This window comes from Chiloscyllium plagiosum, chromosome 1, assembly GCF_004010195.1.
Source record: "Chiloscyllium plagiosum isolate BGI_BamShark_2017 chromosome 1, ASM401019v2, whole genome shotgun sequence".
NCBI classification, from domain to species: Eukaryota; Metazoa; Chordata; class Chondrichthyes; order Orectolobiformes; family Hemiscylliidae; genus Chiloscyllium; species Chiloscyllium plagiosum.
In genome coordinates this window covers 94,410,245-94,424,990 of record NC_057710.1, presented here as the reverse complement: position 1 = coordinate 94,424,990, position 14,746 = coordinate 94,410,245, and the positions used below count along the sequence as shown (strand labels likewise).

The window sequence follows — 14,746 nt, the reverse complement described above, 5'->3', positions numbered from 1 at the left end:
TTGTGAAAGGGACAGAATGTACAAAAATAAGAATGCACTTGCAGATGTGTCCAGAGACAGCAACAATAGTTTAAAGACAGAGTTAAAGCTTTTGTATCTGAATGCAATGAATTGATAGAACAGATCGGAATAAATATTAAAACCTGATAGGCAATAGAGAGACATGATTGCAAGGGACCTGAATATTAAAAGATATGACATTTCAAAAAGACAGGAAGGTTGGAAAATGTGGTGAGGTAGTTTTGTTACTTAAAGGTGACATTTGAATGATGGAGAATGAAACGTTAGCTTGAATGGGCAAGATGTAGAGTTTGTAGAGATACAAAATAGGAATGATAAGAGGTAACTTTTGGGACTTTTATAATCTGTAGACAAGCTAATAGGAGATACACTGTATGGCTGAGTGTATAGAAATAAATGCGCTAAGAAAGGTACTGAAATAATCATGGGTATCTGTAATTTACATATACATTGGACATTATCAATTTGGTAAAGGTAGCTTGGAAAATATGAGTTGAGAGAGTATTCAGGTCAAATTCTCAGACTAGTATTTTCTGGGGTTAAAGAGAGACCAGGCTATTATGGACTTGGTAATATTCAGTGAGACAGGGTTAATCAATAACATTGCTGCTTGCATAAAGGATACATCTACAAACACGCACCCTCTCTGTTACCAACGTATAGCTATGAGTACCATCTGCAAAATGTACTGCAGAAATTCACCAAGCTTCCTTGGAGCCCCTTTAAAACCCATAGCCATTACCATCCAGAAGGACAAGGGCAGCAGATACATGGTAACTGCAAGTTCTTTTCCAAGTCATTCACCATTGGACATGGAAATGTACTACCATTCCTTCAGCATCTCTGAGTCAAAATCCAAGAACTCCCTCTCTGTCAGTGTTATGGGTATATCTTCATCAAATAAAATATAGTGGACGAACAGCAGCTCACCAGCAGCTTCTCAAGGGAAATTCTGGATGGATAATTAATGCTGGCTCAGCCAGAAAAGCCTACATTTCATGAATTAATTTAAAAGAAATACTTTCATAATAATGGAATCTCTAGTCAAAAGCAATCATTACATTGTAAAATGTCACACTAACTTCAAAGGGCAGCAATGTCTGACTAAGATCAGTGTTTCAAACCTAAATAAAACTAACCATGAGGACATGAAGGTCAAGCTGACCATAGTGAAATGGCAACCTAGGAGGAAAAGCAGGACAGAAAAGCTGTTCTATGTTTAAGGAGGTATTTAATAACTGTCAGCACAGGTTTATTCCTCTGGGGGGAAGAAAACTCTGAGAAAGGTGTATCATGCATGGCGGAATAAGGAAGTTGAAGATTTTATCAAATTGAAAGAAATAGGTCAGAGGGCTGGTTAGATTCCAGAAACCAGAAAACAAATTTGAAAAAAAAAAGCAGAAATTGGAATAAGAGTGAGAGATAGTTAGGAATATTAAAATAGATAGCTAATTATTTCTCCAATTAATTAAATAGGAAAATGGTAACTAAAGCTATATTAAATGCCTCGAGAAATGATTAATAAATGATTAAAAAAAAGGATATGTTGGGGGAAATTAACAGATAATTTGTGCCTGTCCTCATGGTGACGAACTTGGAAAACTGTCCATACACTTCAAAAAGTGTAAGAGATGGAGGAGCTAAAAATAATCACGATCACCAGGGGAAAGCTGCTGGGTAAACCAATCGGCCTAAAAGCTGGTAAGTCCTCAGGACCAGATTGCCCACACTTCTGGGTTCTGCAGAGTTAATAAATGATTCATATAGTAGATGGTTATGATCTTCCAAAAGTCCTTACACTCTGAAAGGAAACTACTTAGGTCTGTTAGCTTAACATTTGTCAGAGAAACTGCCAGAATTCATTTTTAGTGTTATAACAGGATACTTAGAAAATCCTATTAGGATCAGGGAGAGTCAGTATGGTTTTGTGAAAAGTAAATGGTGTTTAACTAATATATTAGAATTTTTTGAGGAATCATGGAGAGCCTGTGAATATGATGCACATGGACTTCCAAAAGGCATTTGTTAAGGTACCACATCTAAGAGTTCTACACAAGAATGCATAGTGTAGGGAATAACATATTAGCACTGATAAAGGATTGGTTAGCTAATAGGAAACAGAGGGTAAGGATTAAAAAGATCTTTCTCAGTTGACAAGCTGTAATTGGTGGAATGACACAGAGATCAGTGATTAGACTAGAGTGGTGCTGGAAAAGCACAGCAGGTCAGGCCGCATCCGAGGAGCAGGAAAATCGACGTTTCGGGCAAAAGCCTCTATTCCTGATGAAGGGCTTTTGCCCGAAACGTCAATTTTCCTGCTCCCCGGATGCTGCATGACCTGCTCTGCTTTTCCAGCACCACTCTAAGCTAGAATCTGGTTTCCAGCATCTGCAGTCCTTGTTTTTACCCATAGAGATCAGTGAATCATTGATCATTAGAATCAGTGAAAAGTAAAAGCCATTTGAAATATGAAATCAACTTGATTCTTTTGTTAAGTATGTTCTTTTTTGTTAGATTAGATTACTTACAGTGTGGAAACAGGCCCTTCGGCCCAACAAGTCCACACCGCCCCGCCGAAGCGCAACCCACCCATACCCCTACATTTACCCCTTACTTAACACTACAGGAAATTTAGCATGGCCAATTCACCTAACCTGCACATCTTTGGACTGTGGGAGGAAACCGGAGCACCCGGAGGAAACCCACACAGACACGGGGAGAACGTGCAAACTCCACACAGTCAGCCGCCTGAGGCGGGAATTGAACCCGGGTCTCCGGCGCTGTGAGGCAGCAGTGCTACCGTGCCACCGTGCCGCCCACCTTTTGTTACTTAATAAATTGTCCTGATATTACATTCAATTTCTCCTTTTACAAAATGTATGGTTTTAACTGGGCACTGGACTTTCTACTGTCTTTTGCTACACTGCTCCAAAAAATTAAATATCTTAGTCTCATTCTTGCTTGAACAGACAGTAGAAAGAAGTCTCAAATTTATAAACTTATCTGAATATCTTTTATCAAGTTCATTGTTAGTGTTCACTGTAAATTAGAAAGTATTTTTATCTGCTCATCAGTATGCTGTGTTCTCATCATTCCTTTTAGCTTTCTAATCTCTAATCTACCTATTATAAATTAACCAAGGTGAGTGATTTTTTCAGTGATATTTTGAAATGACGTGAAGACAGAAGCTATCCAGTTACCAGGAGGCTAGATGAGTCTGGCTCAAGATCACATCATATGACACATCTCACTGCCGTCCATGTGAACCACTGGCTACATAAACACTTCCTCTTGCTCTGTAAATACAAGTGAAAGAATGCGGAATGGGATGATTGGGAGCAGCCGTTTAGGTGCCGGCGTTTTGGCATGGCCGTTTGGGCACCAGCTGATTTAGCACCAGCCCATTTGGCGACGGACGTTTTGGCGCTAGGAAAAAAATGTTGATCGATTCATCATCATTCAAAGGTAGAACTTTAAAAAGTTTTAAAACTGTAACTTTATTGAAAAATAAAAACATTAATTCATCATTCAAAGGGAGAACTTTAAAAAGTTTTAAAACTGTAAAGAAATGTTCTTAGTGCCAAAACGTCCGTCGCCAAATGGGCTGGCCCCAAAATAGGTTTGGCGCCCAAACGGCCGTGCCAAAACGTACTAAACTGGAAAGAATAGTGGCTGAACAGTGTAAGTTTCTTTGAACTTCTGCACTAGTTCCCTTCTACCAACATCACACTGCAATTTCATGCCTCCTTCCAACTTTACAAAAAACTCTTAAATGCAACTTATGCATTCAATCGAGAACCTGGTCACTCAGGATACCCATTTTTTTCTTGTAGATATCTGGATGAAGCAATGTTAAGCATTTACAAACATTAGGAAATTATTCTAATACATAAATCAGATAATTAGGATAAAGATATATTTAAATAAAGCACATTATAGCTTTAGGTAAAGACTTCCTTGAACTATCAAATGCACCGACTAAACATGCAATAAATGGGTAATTATCCTATATTATGCATCTCCATACTTCACCATTCAAAAAACTGAATGTAACAGTTTAGAACACATGACGTATTAAGTAGATACCAGACAATCTTACTCTGATTATTTAGGAGATCAGTAGGAAAGGTGAGCGAGCTCTGTCTTCTTTGAACCAATGACTTTTACTATTTATGTTATGCTTCTCCAAAAATCAAATTTTTTCTTTAAAAGAACAGAGCTGATGGAAGACCATAAGGATCGAACTAAAATTTCACAGGAATTGAAAATATAGGCATTTTACAACAGGAGGAATGATGATGAAATATTGGCTTTCCTTATTGTGTATTTTTAAAATTAATCACATGATTCTTTCAAGGAGATGAGAACTGCTTTCAGTTAATGAAAATGTGTTTAAACTGAAGAGATTGTTACACAAATGTCTGAGATACTTACAGCTTCAATAATAACTGAATTTGGGGTTCGCCCACTGAAGACAAAGCCCAACTGCTTTGCTGCTCTCACCAATGCTCCTTCATCTGTTTTTAAAAAAAATAAAATTCTATTATTCAGGTCATTTTGTCAGAAAGCAATGATGAAATAATAAAAAGTAACAGCAGTTTAAAGTGCACCATGTTCCGTAACTGTAGGTTAACATATTCTCCTCAGTTTCCAAAAACATTAAATTGAGTTGTGTGTACTGATTCAGTGTCTTATCAACCATAAAATATAGCCTTTGAAAGGCACAGAAGGGCCTTTGTGTAAAATATGTGAGAAAGATAATCTAATTGAAGATTTTTCCTTAATTTCTCTTCCTGTACTGGACAAATCTTTCAAAAACCTACTGCTCCAGAATACTTGACCAGTTCACTTGGGATCTTGAATGGAATAAGAATTCTGAACTATACTTTGAATCAAAATTAAGGAATTCATAACAAGAATCGACCAAAACATTGCATGGAACTCACATCAATTCTTTAAAAAAAACTGTTTAATTTTATCAATGAAATTTTGAAATGTTTTAGAAAATCTCTGCATTTTTCAGCCTTCATCTACTGATTTCTCAAATATGTGCGTTAATATTCTTCTGAACCAGAGAGATTGAGCTGAAATGTTAGATCTGTCAGTCGTTTCATCGCTTGACTTGCTGAATATTTTCTGTTTTTTTTCTGGATTCTTGGTGTATTAATGAATAGAAATTGAATGAAGCACAACAAATTGTTGAATAAGAATACATCTAATGCATTTATGTAGTGACCTTTGTTACGAATGCTGGCATACCCATTTACTGCCCATCCCTCATTGCCCTCAAGAAGGTGGTATTAAGTTGTCTTCTTGAATTGCTACATTCCATGTGCTGTATATGGACCATTAAGGAGAGAATTCCATGAGTTTAACCCAACAATACTAAAGGAAAGGCGATATAATTCCAAAGTAGTTTCCAAAAGTTCTTTATTCACACCTCTTGAAAACAATACACATTCTCAATATCAACACAGTAAATAATCCAACAGTAAAAAAAACATTGGGACCCTCTGTTACCTTAAGAAAATTATCTGCAAAACAGAGGGAAGAGTGAATATACTGTATTCAATTGCTTTCACATTGGATGAAATGATCTTGGACCTACTAAATAGAATCAGAGTCATAGAGATGTACAGCACGGAAACAGATCCTTCGGTTCAACTTGTCCATGCCGATTGATTCAAAGTTATTGGATCAAAGATATCCCAACCCAATCTAATCCTATCTGCCAGCACCTGCCCCATATCCCTCCAAACCCTTCTTATTCATATACCCTTCCAGATGCCTTTTAAATGTTCAACCTCAGTTGGCAAAGGAGCAGAAAGTAAAATATTCAATGTTATACTGAAGGCATTCCCATTCTTCATTGCGCGCACACTTCATAAGAAGGGCCTTTTTCTCTCTTCTAGACCTTCATGAGTCAATTAAAACTAATTGATTAATATTATTTGCTTAAAAATGACATGGATCACATATGTTACACAGGTGGAAATAACAGTAAATCCAAAAATTATGGAAAGCTAAGTTGAAAAATATGATCAAAACAAAGATATTTGAGGGGGAAAGTGCGTGGAAAGGGGGAAAAGACAAAACCAAAAATCTAGTTCTTTTTGGTTATTTAAAAGAAGAGAATTGAAACATATACTTTACAGGAAGTTTAGTTCAATTTGAAAGAGTTATCCAACCCACTCAGCTGTTTTCCCCAATAGTGGTGCATTCTTTTTCCTTCTCATGGCTATATCCAAATCCCTTTTAACAAGAAAAGCTAAAAATCTGGTAAACTGTAACCTTGATCAAAAAGAAAAAGAATGAAACAAAATGAAAAATAGTTAGTTTTGGAGTTAGACATTTTGTATGTTTTTGAAAAAAATGTTGATGCATTGAAAAGATAAGGATTAGCAATGTAGTCATGATTACAAACTTTTGTATTCATAAACAGTTCATGATCGAATACATCAAGAATACTTCAGGTAATTAGAGCAGAATTAAATTACCTGAAAACTGATCATAATTAATCAGAAAATTTAAATATAACTTTTCCAATACTTTGCAGGTTGAAATAAAATGTAATGTTGCAATTTATGGACATGTTTGTGTCCTGAACGTGCCAAACACGTCAATTAAAGCACCCTTTTCAATAATTCTAGGCAAGCTTGAGAAAATATGCTTTTCTCTTTAATTTAATAAAGAAACTTAAAATTCAGAATTGGTAGCTGATATTAAATTTTGAGCATAAATTGGTGAGATAATATGGAATCAAAGTGATAAACTGCAATAAATTGCACTAGGTAGTTGCAATGAATAGAATAGTAACAGCACTGAATCTGGTGACTTCTCCCGATGTGATTAATGAATAATTTTGTGAAAAGTATTCATGCAACATGTTCATGCTTCTCGCTAATACAAATGCAGGATGTTCCGAAGAAAGTCTGTTATTATTCAAATTCACAACTGAGCAGATGGTTGATAATTCATAGAATCCCTACAGCATGGAAACAGGACAAATTGAAACTGATTGAAATATTTAGACGAGACTGTGTTAAAAACAACAAATAAAGTACTTGTTGCTCAAATTCAATGTTTGTATATAACATGATAGTTGCAAATGTAATGGTGGTACAGAAGCAAAATACTGCAGATGTTAAACCTTGGAATGAAAGTGCTGTAAATACTCAACAGATCAGGCAACATCAATTGATAAAAACAGAATTCATATTTTAGGTTGATGACTTTTCATCAAAAGATGATGGTAATTGATTTCAAGAGGACAGGAGCAGGCTGGTGGAAGGGAAGTGGAAAGGAGAGGACATATGGCAAATTAAATTCCATCCAGAGAAGTGGGAGGTGATACATTTTGGTAGGAGGAATGAAGAGAGAAACATATTCTAAATGCTCCAACGTTAATTGGAAATGAGAGGCATGTACTTGCCCACAAACGTCTGATGACGACAAGGCATGTTAGCAATGCAGTCAAATGATCATGTTGGCTTCTGGGCTTTTCAAATAGTGTGTAGAGTACGAAAGCCAGGAAGTTATCTTAAGCCCACATTAAAAGTACTGCTTAGCTCCGACTGACTGTTTCCAACTCTGTGCATCATACAGGACAACAGGACAAGAAGGATTTATAAGGGATACAGAAAAGTCTTAATAGAATGATTCCAAGAATAAAGGATCACAGTCGTGTATGAATGAATTATTTTATCACATACACTTTACAGGAAGAATACAATAAAATACAATGAAAAGGTTTCATTTTTCAAATGTGGATAGAATGGAGAAGAAGCCACAATGTTTTGTTAACTATCGCATTGGAATTACAAGCTTGAAGTCTCCTTTAGAATCACAATGCTACAGAACAGGAGGCCATTCAGCCCAATGAGGGCATAGTTTCCTTTACTTATCCACGTACTAGTAGGATAAGTAGGATTGTAGGATAAAATAACTTTAATGACATGCACGCGTGATTTATTATCAATCATGGAGTTCTATAGTGCCCAATATGTTAGGTAAAAACAATGACTGCAGATGCTGGAAACCAGATTTTGGATTAGTGGTGCTGGAAAAACACAGCAGTTCAGGCAGCATCCGAGGAGCAGTAAAATCAACGTTTCGGGCAAAAGCCCTTCATCAGGAATACAGGCAGAGAGCCTGAAGGGTGGAGAGATAAGCGAGAGGAGGGTGGCCCAATATGTCCCTAGAGTTGAGCTAAACGCTGGCATTCATTATCATCTTTGCTGAAGTAACAGTTGTAATGTCAACGCACAAATGCCAACGAGACAGGAATATACCATCTGTTACATCTATCCTGTCTCACCATCAGAAGACATACATCCTAATCTCACTCCAAATCATGTGATCTCCTGAGAAACAGTAATAAAAAATGAAAACTGAGGGCAATTTGGTGGAAACAATGTGGAAAAGTCATGTTTAAACTCAAAGTGATCAAAACTAGTCCACCCTACCAGGCTTTGGTAATTCCTTCCATTATCTACTTTCTGTAAGAGGCGATCTTCATTCAAGACAGAAACAAGTCTAGCTGCCACTTGAAAGAATTCAAAGGAACAGCATGAACAGTATAAGCTGGCAGTCTGCTCAGACAGACACTAATCTCTGGAAAACACATTTAATCCAGTTCTGGTGTAAAATAACTTAAAAATCATAACTCCTGGTCCTCACTATTTCATTGAAACAATTAATTATTAAATTCACAAACTATTTCCTTCACTGTATCATTAACAAATCAGATTATTGCTACGTATTATTACGTATAAAAATGCAGCTAACTTTATAACTAAGGTGTTTCAAAGTAACATAGTCCAGAGCCTTCCCCTTTCCAATGAATCAATACACCCCAGTGAGATGACCTAAACTAGGCAGAGTATTTCACATATTCTGATCAGTGTCTTGTACATGGACAAAATAGTGTACCTCATCTTATACTCAACTGTCTTATAAATACATCCATCCACCCTACTGACTTTAAGATCACATGATATTGTTTGTTTTCCTTTTGGAGATCTATGCCCAAGAGCCCGATTCTTTACCTTTTCTAATTTTCTTTAGCTTTATTCCTGAAGGATTTCCATGTTTACACTGTATACATCTTTCAAAGCTAACAATTTCTCAAGATCAATTCACCAGAATCAGTTGAGCATCATCTACAGCCTTGAAAATTATACAGAATGTATAGATGGTGCCAATCACTACATCTAGATAATTAATAAAAAGTAAAACACACGCCATGCAAAGTACCATTTCTCACAGTCATTACAAAAATCCAAACGTGTCTGCAGTTATTTTCTGCTGGAATTTTGAGTCAGCTGTCATCCAGCTCAACGAATATTACCCGTAGAGAGACATCTTGTCCAGTAATATCAAAACCCTTTTGGAAATCCAGGCAGATAATGCCTTCCATTATCCACCATCCTTACTAAGTCTTCCAAAGGTACAATACAAATTGTAAAGCATAACCTAATTTTACAGAGGTCATACTGGATGTCCCTAATATGTTCTCCTGTATGCAAGTAACCACATTCAGTATCCCAATAATTCTCTCAAGCATATTTCTGATTAATGCCAAACTAACTGATCTGTAGGTATCGGGATTCTGCAACATTATTCACAAAAAGCTCAAAACTTCTCTTACTCAGAGAAATTAGCAATTAGATGGAAGCTTTTCATTTGGAGGTCAGATTTTTCAAACTAAATGTTGAAGCAGTTCTGGAGAGCTGTCAGGGCCAAACCACAGAGCCAAAAGCATACAGATTGATTCAGACTACCAGATATATGCTATTAGATCAGGTGGGAGCTAAGGTACAGTTGAAAATAAATTTCTTGCTACCCCACATCTGCTGAAACCTAAACAAAGACATTTTATTTAAGTTTTCATCCTGCTCAAGCTGATCCAAAGTCCAGTTTTTTTTCACAAAAGGCAAAATACTGACAATATTCAAGCAGCCTGTGCTTATATAATTCAAAAACAATGCCCAACATTAGATGTGATTCCATGATTGGACAACATTTGCTAAACAATCCTGAGTGTTAGAAATTATGTTGAGACTAAGTGAAGATCATCAGATCAGGCTTGCAATGTGGCACACATTTGTATAATTGAAGCTACAAATGCACAGGACTTGGTCAGACAGAAAGAACAGTGCAGACGACGAGTCTGTTTCAACTTAATATATATATAGTTAACACTGATCTTGGTGATTCTTCAGAGAAACATCTTGACTGATCAGAATAAACCTGTTCATTTTAAATTGAAATGTGGCTTGGCAGTTAATTGTCAGATATCACCTAAATGCCACATTCCTTATGCAACACCTCGACCAGAGACCACTTGCCAACCAATCCGCACTCACTTCTCATACATTAAAAATGATGTTCTACTTTATATTAGCATTTCTCCTGATACAAAACACTTTAGTAAAGTATGTCTGTTCTCTGCAAAACTGAGATGATATACTATCAATTGAATATCCTCTGAAGATGCTGACTCCTTGCCAGAGTATAGTTTCACAAGTGTTATCTGCACTCTGCTAGTTTGCAATTGATCATTAACTCAAATTGAACTGTTACATTGGGCTTCGACCACCTACGTAGATCAAAGAAACATCATAGGCATCCTCTCACTAAGCATACCCTGATAAATACAGGGGGCTGCTGGTTTGTAATCAGGAGGGAAAAGTCAGAACAGCCTTCCTTAATCTTGAGGGAACTTGTAAGAATATATTGCTTTAGTTACAATAAACTAACATTGTAAAATCATGGATCAAAATTGGATCTGACAAACTGTATGTGACTCAGTTATATATCAGATGAACGCTGAGGCATTGGAGAGCAGTCACATGTTGTGCATTAAATAAAATTATGTGAAGGCGCAGAGTTTTGTTCACTTCTATGCAAGAATAGTATAACAAGTTTAGCAGTTTTCACTACTGACTAGTTTAAGATCACGGGGACCAAAATGTTGCACAGATAGAGAAGATTTATTGGTCCTTGGAGTACTACATGCCATTTACAGCTTCTGAAACTTGCACTTTTATTTTGATTGTGTTTTTTGCCAAAGAAAATAGACTCTTGTAGACAAGCCTTTGCATCAAAAAAAGGAATAAAGAATCTGCTCATAATTATTTTGTCAAAAATTGGCCAAATTTCACATAAACTAGTTACTTAACCCAGCATTTAAAACAAAAACTAGAGCTTCCCATAAATAAGTAAAGGAATTTTAAAAATAAATATTTCTGTTACATATTCTTTTTAGCTAAAAATATGTAAACCAAGTGGCTATTTCATACAAAGCAGTGGTAACCATTTGCAGAGATTTTAAATGTTCAGTTTTCATGCCATGTCCAGACTTCATTCTTAGTGCATTTTAGTAATCCAGTATTGATCAATGCAAAATTCAAATCCCAGGAAAACAATAGCTCGTGGACAATAGGCTTTAAAGAAAGAATCACCTCAGATATCGAAGATGTTATTCCTTCCTGGAAAGTAGCATTGCTGGTTAGCCTCTCCCTAAAACCTTACCTAATATTTAGGGGTAGGCAGTGGCACAATGGTAATGTCACTTAACAAGTAATCCAGAATGCTACGCTAATGTTCTGTGTAATTGGGTACAAAACCCATCATGGCAGATGGTGAAATTTGAATTCAACAAAAATCTCAAATTGAAAGTTGTCATCTGATTCTCTAATGCCCTTTAGGGAAGAAGATCTGTCTCTTTACCGGACCTGGCCTACATGTGATTTCATAGCCACAGCAATGTGGTTGATTCTTAACTATTCGCTGAAGTGGTCCTAACGAGCCTCTCAAATCAAGGGCAATGAAGTGCTGTCTTTTCCAGACTTGCTGGAAGCAATTCCCAGGTACTGATCTTGTTAATAGATAACTTGTGCTCTCTGTTTAACATGATGCTCTTCCCCAATGTCCAAATGTTTGCACAACATTTTGATCTCTCAAATAAACCAAAACTTGTTTGGTTGGTTTTCCTTTCAACAAAAACTGCTACCCATAGCTCAAAAATCATCTTTAACTCTTAATTCTAAAGCAAATTTAATAAAAGAATAAATAGAAACAATGAAACACCAGCAAGTGGTCTAACACTTTTATACTTACTGTTTATGAATATGAACCAGTCAATTTATTAACAAGTGAATTTGTATGAATATTTTGTTCGATACGAAGCAAACCTCACATTCATAGCCAACTTTTCTCACTCATCTGCAACGCTGCCCAGCAGATCTATTCACAGTGATAACACTATGCAAGACTATTTCAGCTCAAAGCAGGTAAACCATTCATATTTACTAGCAAAATATGACAATTAAGAAATTAATACTGGCTTCCTCCTAAAGTATGCTGGAGTCTCCTCTTGCAATATTTTCCCTACTTTGTCAAAAATCTAATTCATAATTTATTTCGAGATATTGTACGTGGACTAGAAGTCTGTAAATACTTGTACATTCCAAACTGTGGCATAGACTAATGTGACGTAAACTTAAATGACTTAATTGGAATTTTTCTATACTTGTAGAAAGGTGAGAGAGACCACGGCATTGTTCACAATCTAGTTTTAAATATCTACCTCCAGCTCAATGCAATATCCACCAGAAATCTGAGCATGCAAATTATTGGGACAGATTTGTGCACACCTTGTACTTCGGTCCATCTGCTCTTCAACAATGCAAAGACACAATATTCCAAGTTGAGCAATCCCATCAACAGTTTACAATGATACAGGACATTTAACGTGAATGATCCAAGGCATTCAAGAGATAAATGGATAAACGCTAATTCTATTTGTTGTGTTGGTACAGTGCTGATCCATGATCCAACTATCTATATTTGGGGCTCATAGATATTTTCATGTGTAAAAATATCTAATGTTAGTTTAATAGAGACAGATATTTAATAATATTAAAAAAAAAGGCAGTTCACAAATGTCAGAATCCAAACTAGAAGAGTTCAAAACGGCCTAATTGAAACGCAAGGAGAAAGTGAGGACTGCGGATGCTGGAGATCAGAGCTGAAAATGTGTTGCTGGAAAAGCACAGCAGGTCAGGCTGCATCCAAGGAGCAGGAGAATCGACGTTTTGGGCATGAGCCCTTCTTCAGGAATCTGAAGAAGGGCTCATGCCCGAAACGTCGATTCTCCTGCTCCTTGGATGCTGCCTGACCTGCTGTGCTTTTCCAGCAACATATTTTCAGCTCGTAATTGAAACGCAATACAATAATACTAAAGTTTTAACTTGATTTACATCATAACATCTATAAATTTAATTTTATCATCGAACAAAATGAGTATGATTTTTTGACCTTGTATTTATACACATTTCCATGCACAAATATAAAAATGAATGAATGTTTTAGTTACTTAAACTAGTACACTATTTTAGACAAAAACATGCTTTTAAAAACAAGTTTATTTAGCATACAAATACGCAGCACAAGTAAATTAACCTTTTAGCTATTATCTCTTACCTGGAGATGACGCTTGATAGATTATCTTGTCAACTTCCCTTTCAGGCACTGCTGTATGGCAAATTGCCATCATCGTCAGGAACTCACAAATGACTGGTGCTGTGGGCTAAAATGTTGAGTAAAAATCAACAAACTTCAAAAAAGGAATGCTGTAAAGGATTTGCAAAAAAAGAAACTCTACTTTAAAAATTAAACTGGATTATTATTGCAGAATTATCACCTACATGTCTTTGACAGTTCTTAAACATGCCATTCAGCCAATTATATTCAATACTTGCCTCCTGCTGCCTGACTTCATCCATCCCCATATCCTCTATTCCTTTCTCTCTAAAATGCATTCATATACTATTTGCTCAAATCACTCCATTTGGTGGTGACTTTTACATGCTAATCACGGAGTAAAAAGAAAGGAATTGCCGAATTCTCCATGTGCATTTATCTCTATATCTACTCTACTAATCTACTCAATTCTTTTAATTCCTTTTAGATTACCAGTCAACTTTCTCCTTTCTAGAGAGAAGAGTCCCAAGTCTGTTCAGTATTCCAGACAGTTGTACCCTCAGTTCTGGTATCCTTCTTGAAATTACTTTTTGCTCTTGCCGTATAGAAATCAGATCTATGCATAATAAATTGGACGCACTCTAACAAAGGTAATTTTTTTCATAGCTTTCCTACTTTTCAGTTCAAAATATTTTCTCATCAATCTGTTCATGGAAGTTATTGTACACCTCTGGAGCTAAAAGTTCAACTCTGGGAGTTGAACACATGCCTCCTGGCTCAACGTTAGGGTGCTGCCACTGCACAAGACACCTTTTCAGTTCTATTATTTGCAGAAATCAACCGCAATGCTTTGTTTACATTTATAATGGCCCTATTGACCTGCAGAAGAGTATCGGTTAGCTCAGTAACTAGATGATTAATAATTATAAAAAGATTAAAATATAGATTGATTGCATGATCTCATTTGTTTTCATATTTATTAAATCAACTTGGATCTTTGTCATGTTTACAGACAAAGTTTTGGCAGGGTACATCTGATTTCTACTTTTTGTGATTGAACATTTAGAGCTAAGGGAATGATATTCTCAACAACAAAATAAAATCTATGTAATCAAGATGCCTATACAAGGGAATCAGTTCATCATTTAACTTGATAGTTTAGAATTAAATTCAGTTCAAATGCCAGACACCACAACATGTATAGCTATCCAATGGTTAAGGATCAGCAGCTTTAGGT

General features: G+C 36.2%; 1 protein-coding gene across 4 annotated transcripts in view; it reads right to left on the bottom strand.

Annotated features, from left to right (window-relative positions):
- The window catches only part of atp8a1 (ATPase phospholipid transporting 8A1), a 354,037-nt gene that overhangs the window by 164,275 nt on the left and 175,016 nt on the right, over nt 1–14,746 (bottom strand). For all 4 annotated transcript variants that reach the window (XM_043691984.1, XM_043691994.1, XM_043692004.1 and 1 more), the window contains 2 exons: nt 13,510–13,615; nt 4,456–4,538 (listed from right to left, as the gene is read on the bottom strand). In XM_043691984.1, the coding sequence (XP_043547919.1) occupies nt 4,456–4,538; nt 13,510–13,615 (189 nt within the window). The remainder of the gene's footprint in view (nt 1–4,455; nt 4,539–13,509; nt 13,616–14,746) is intronic.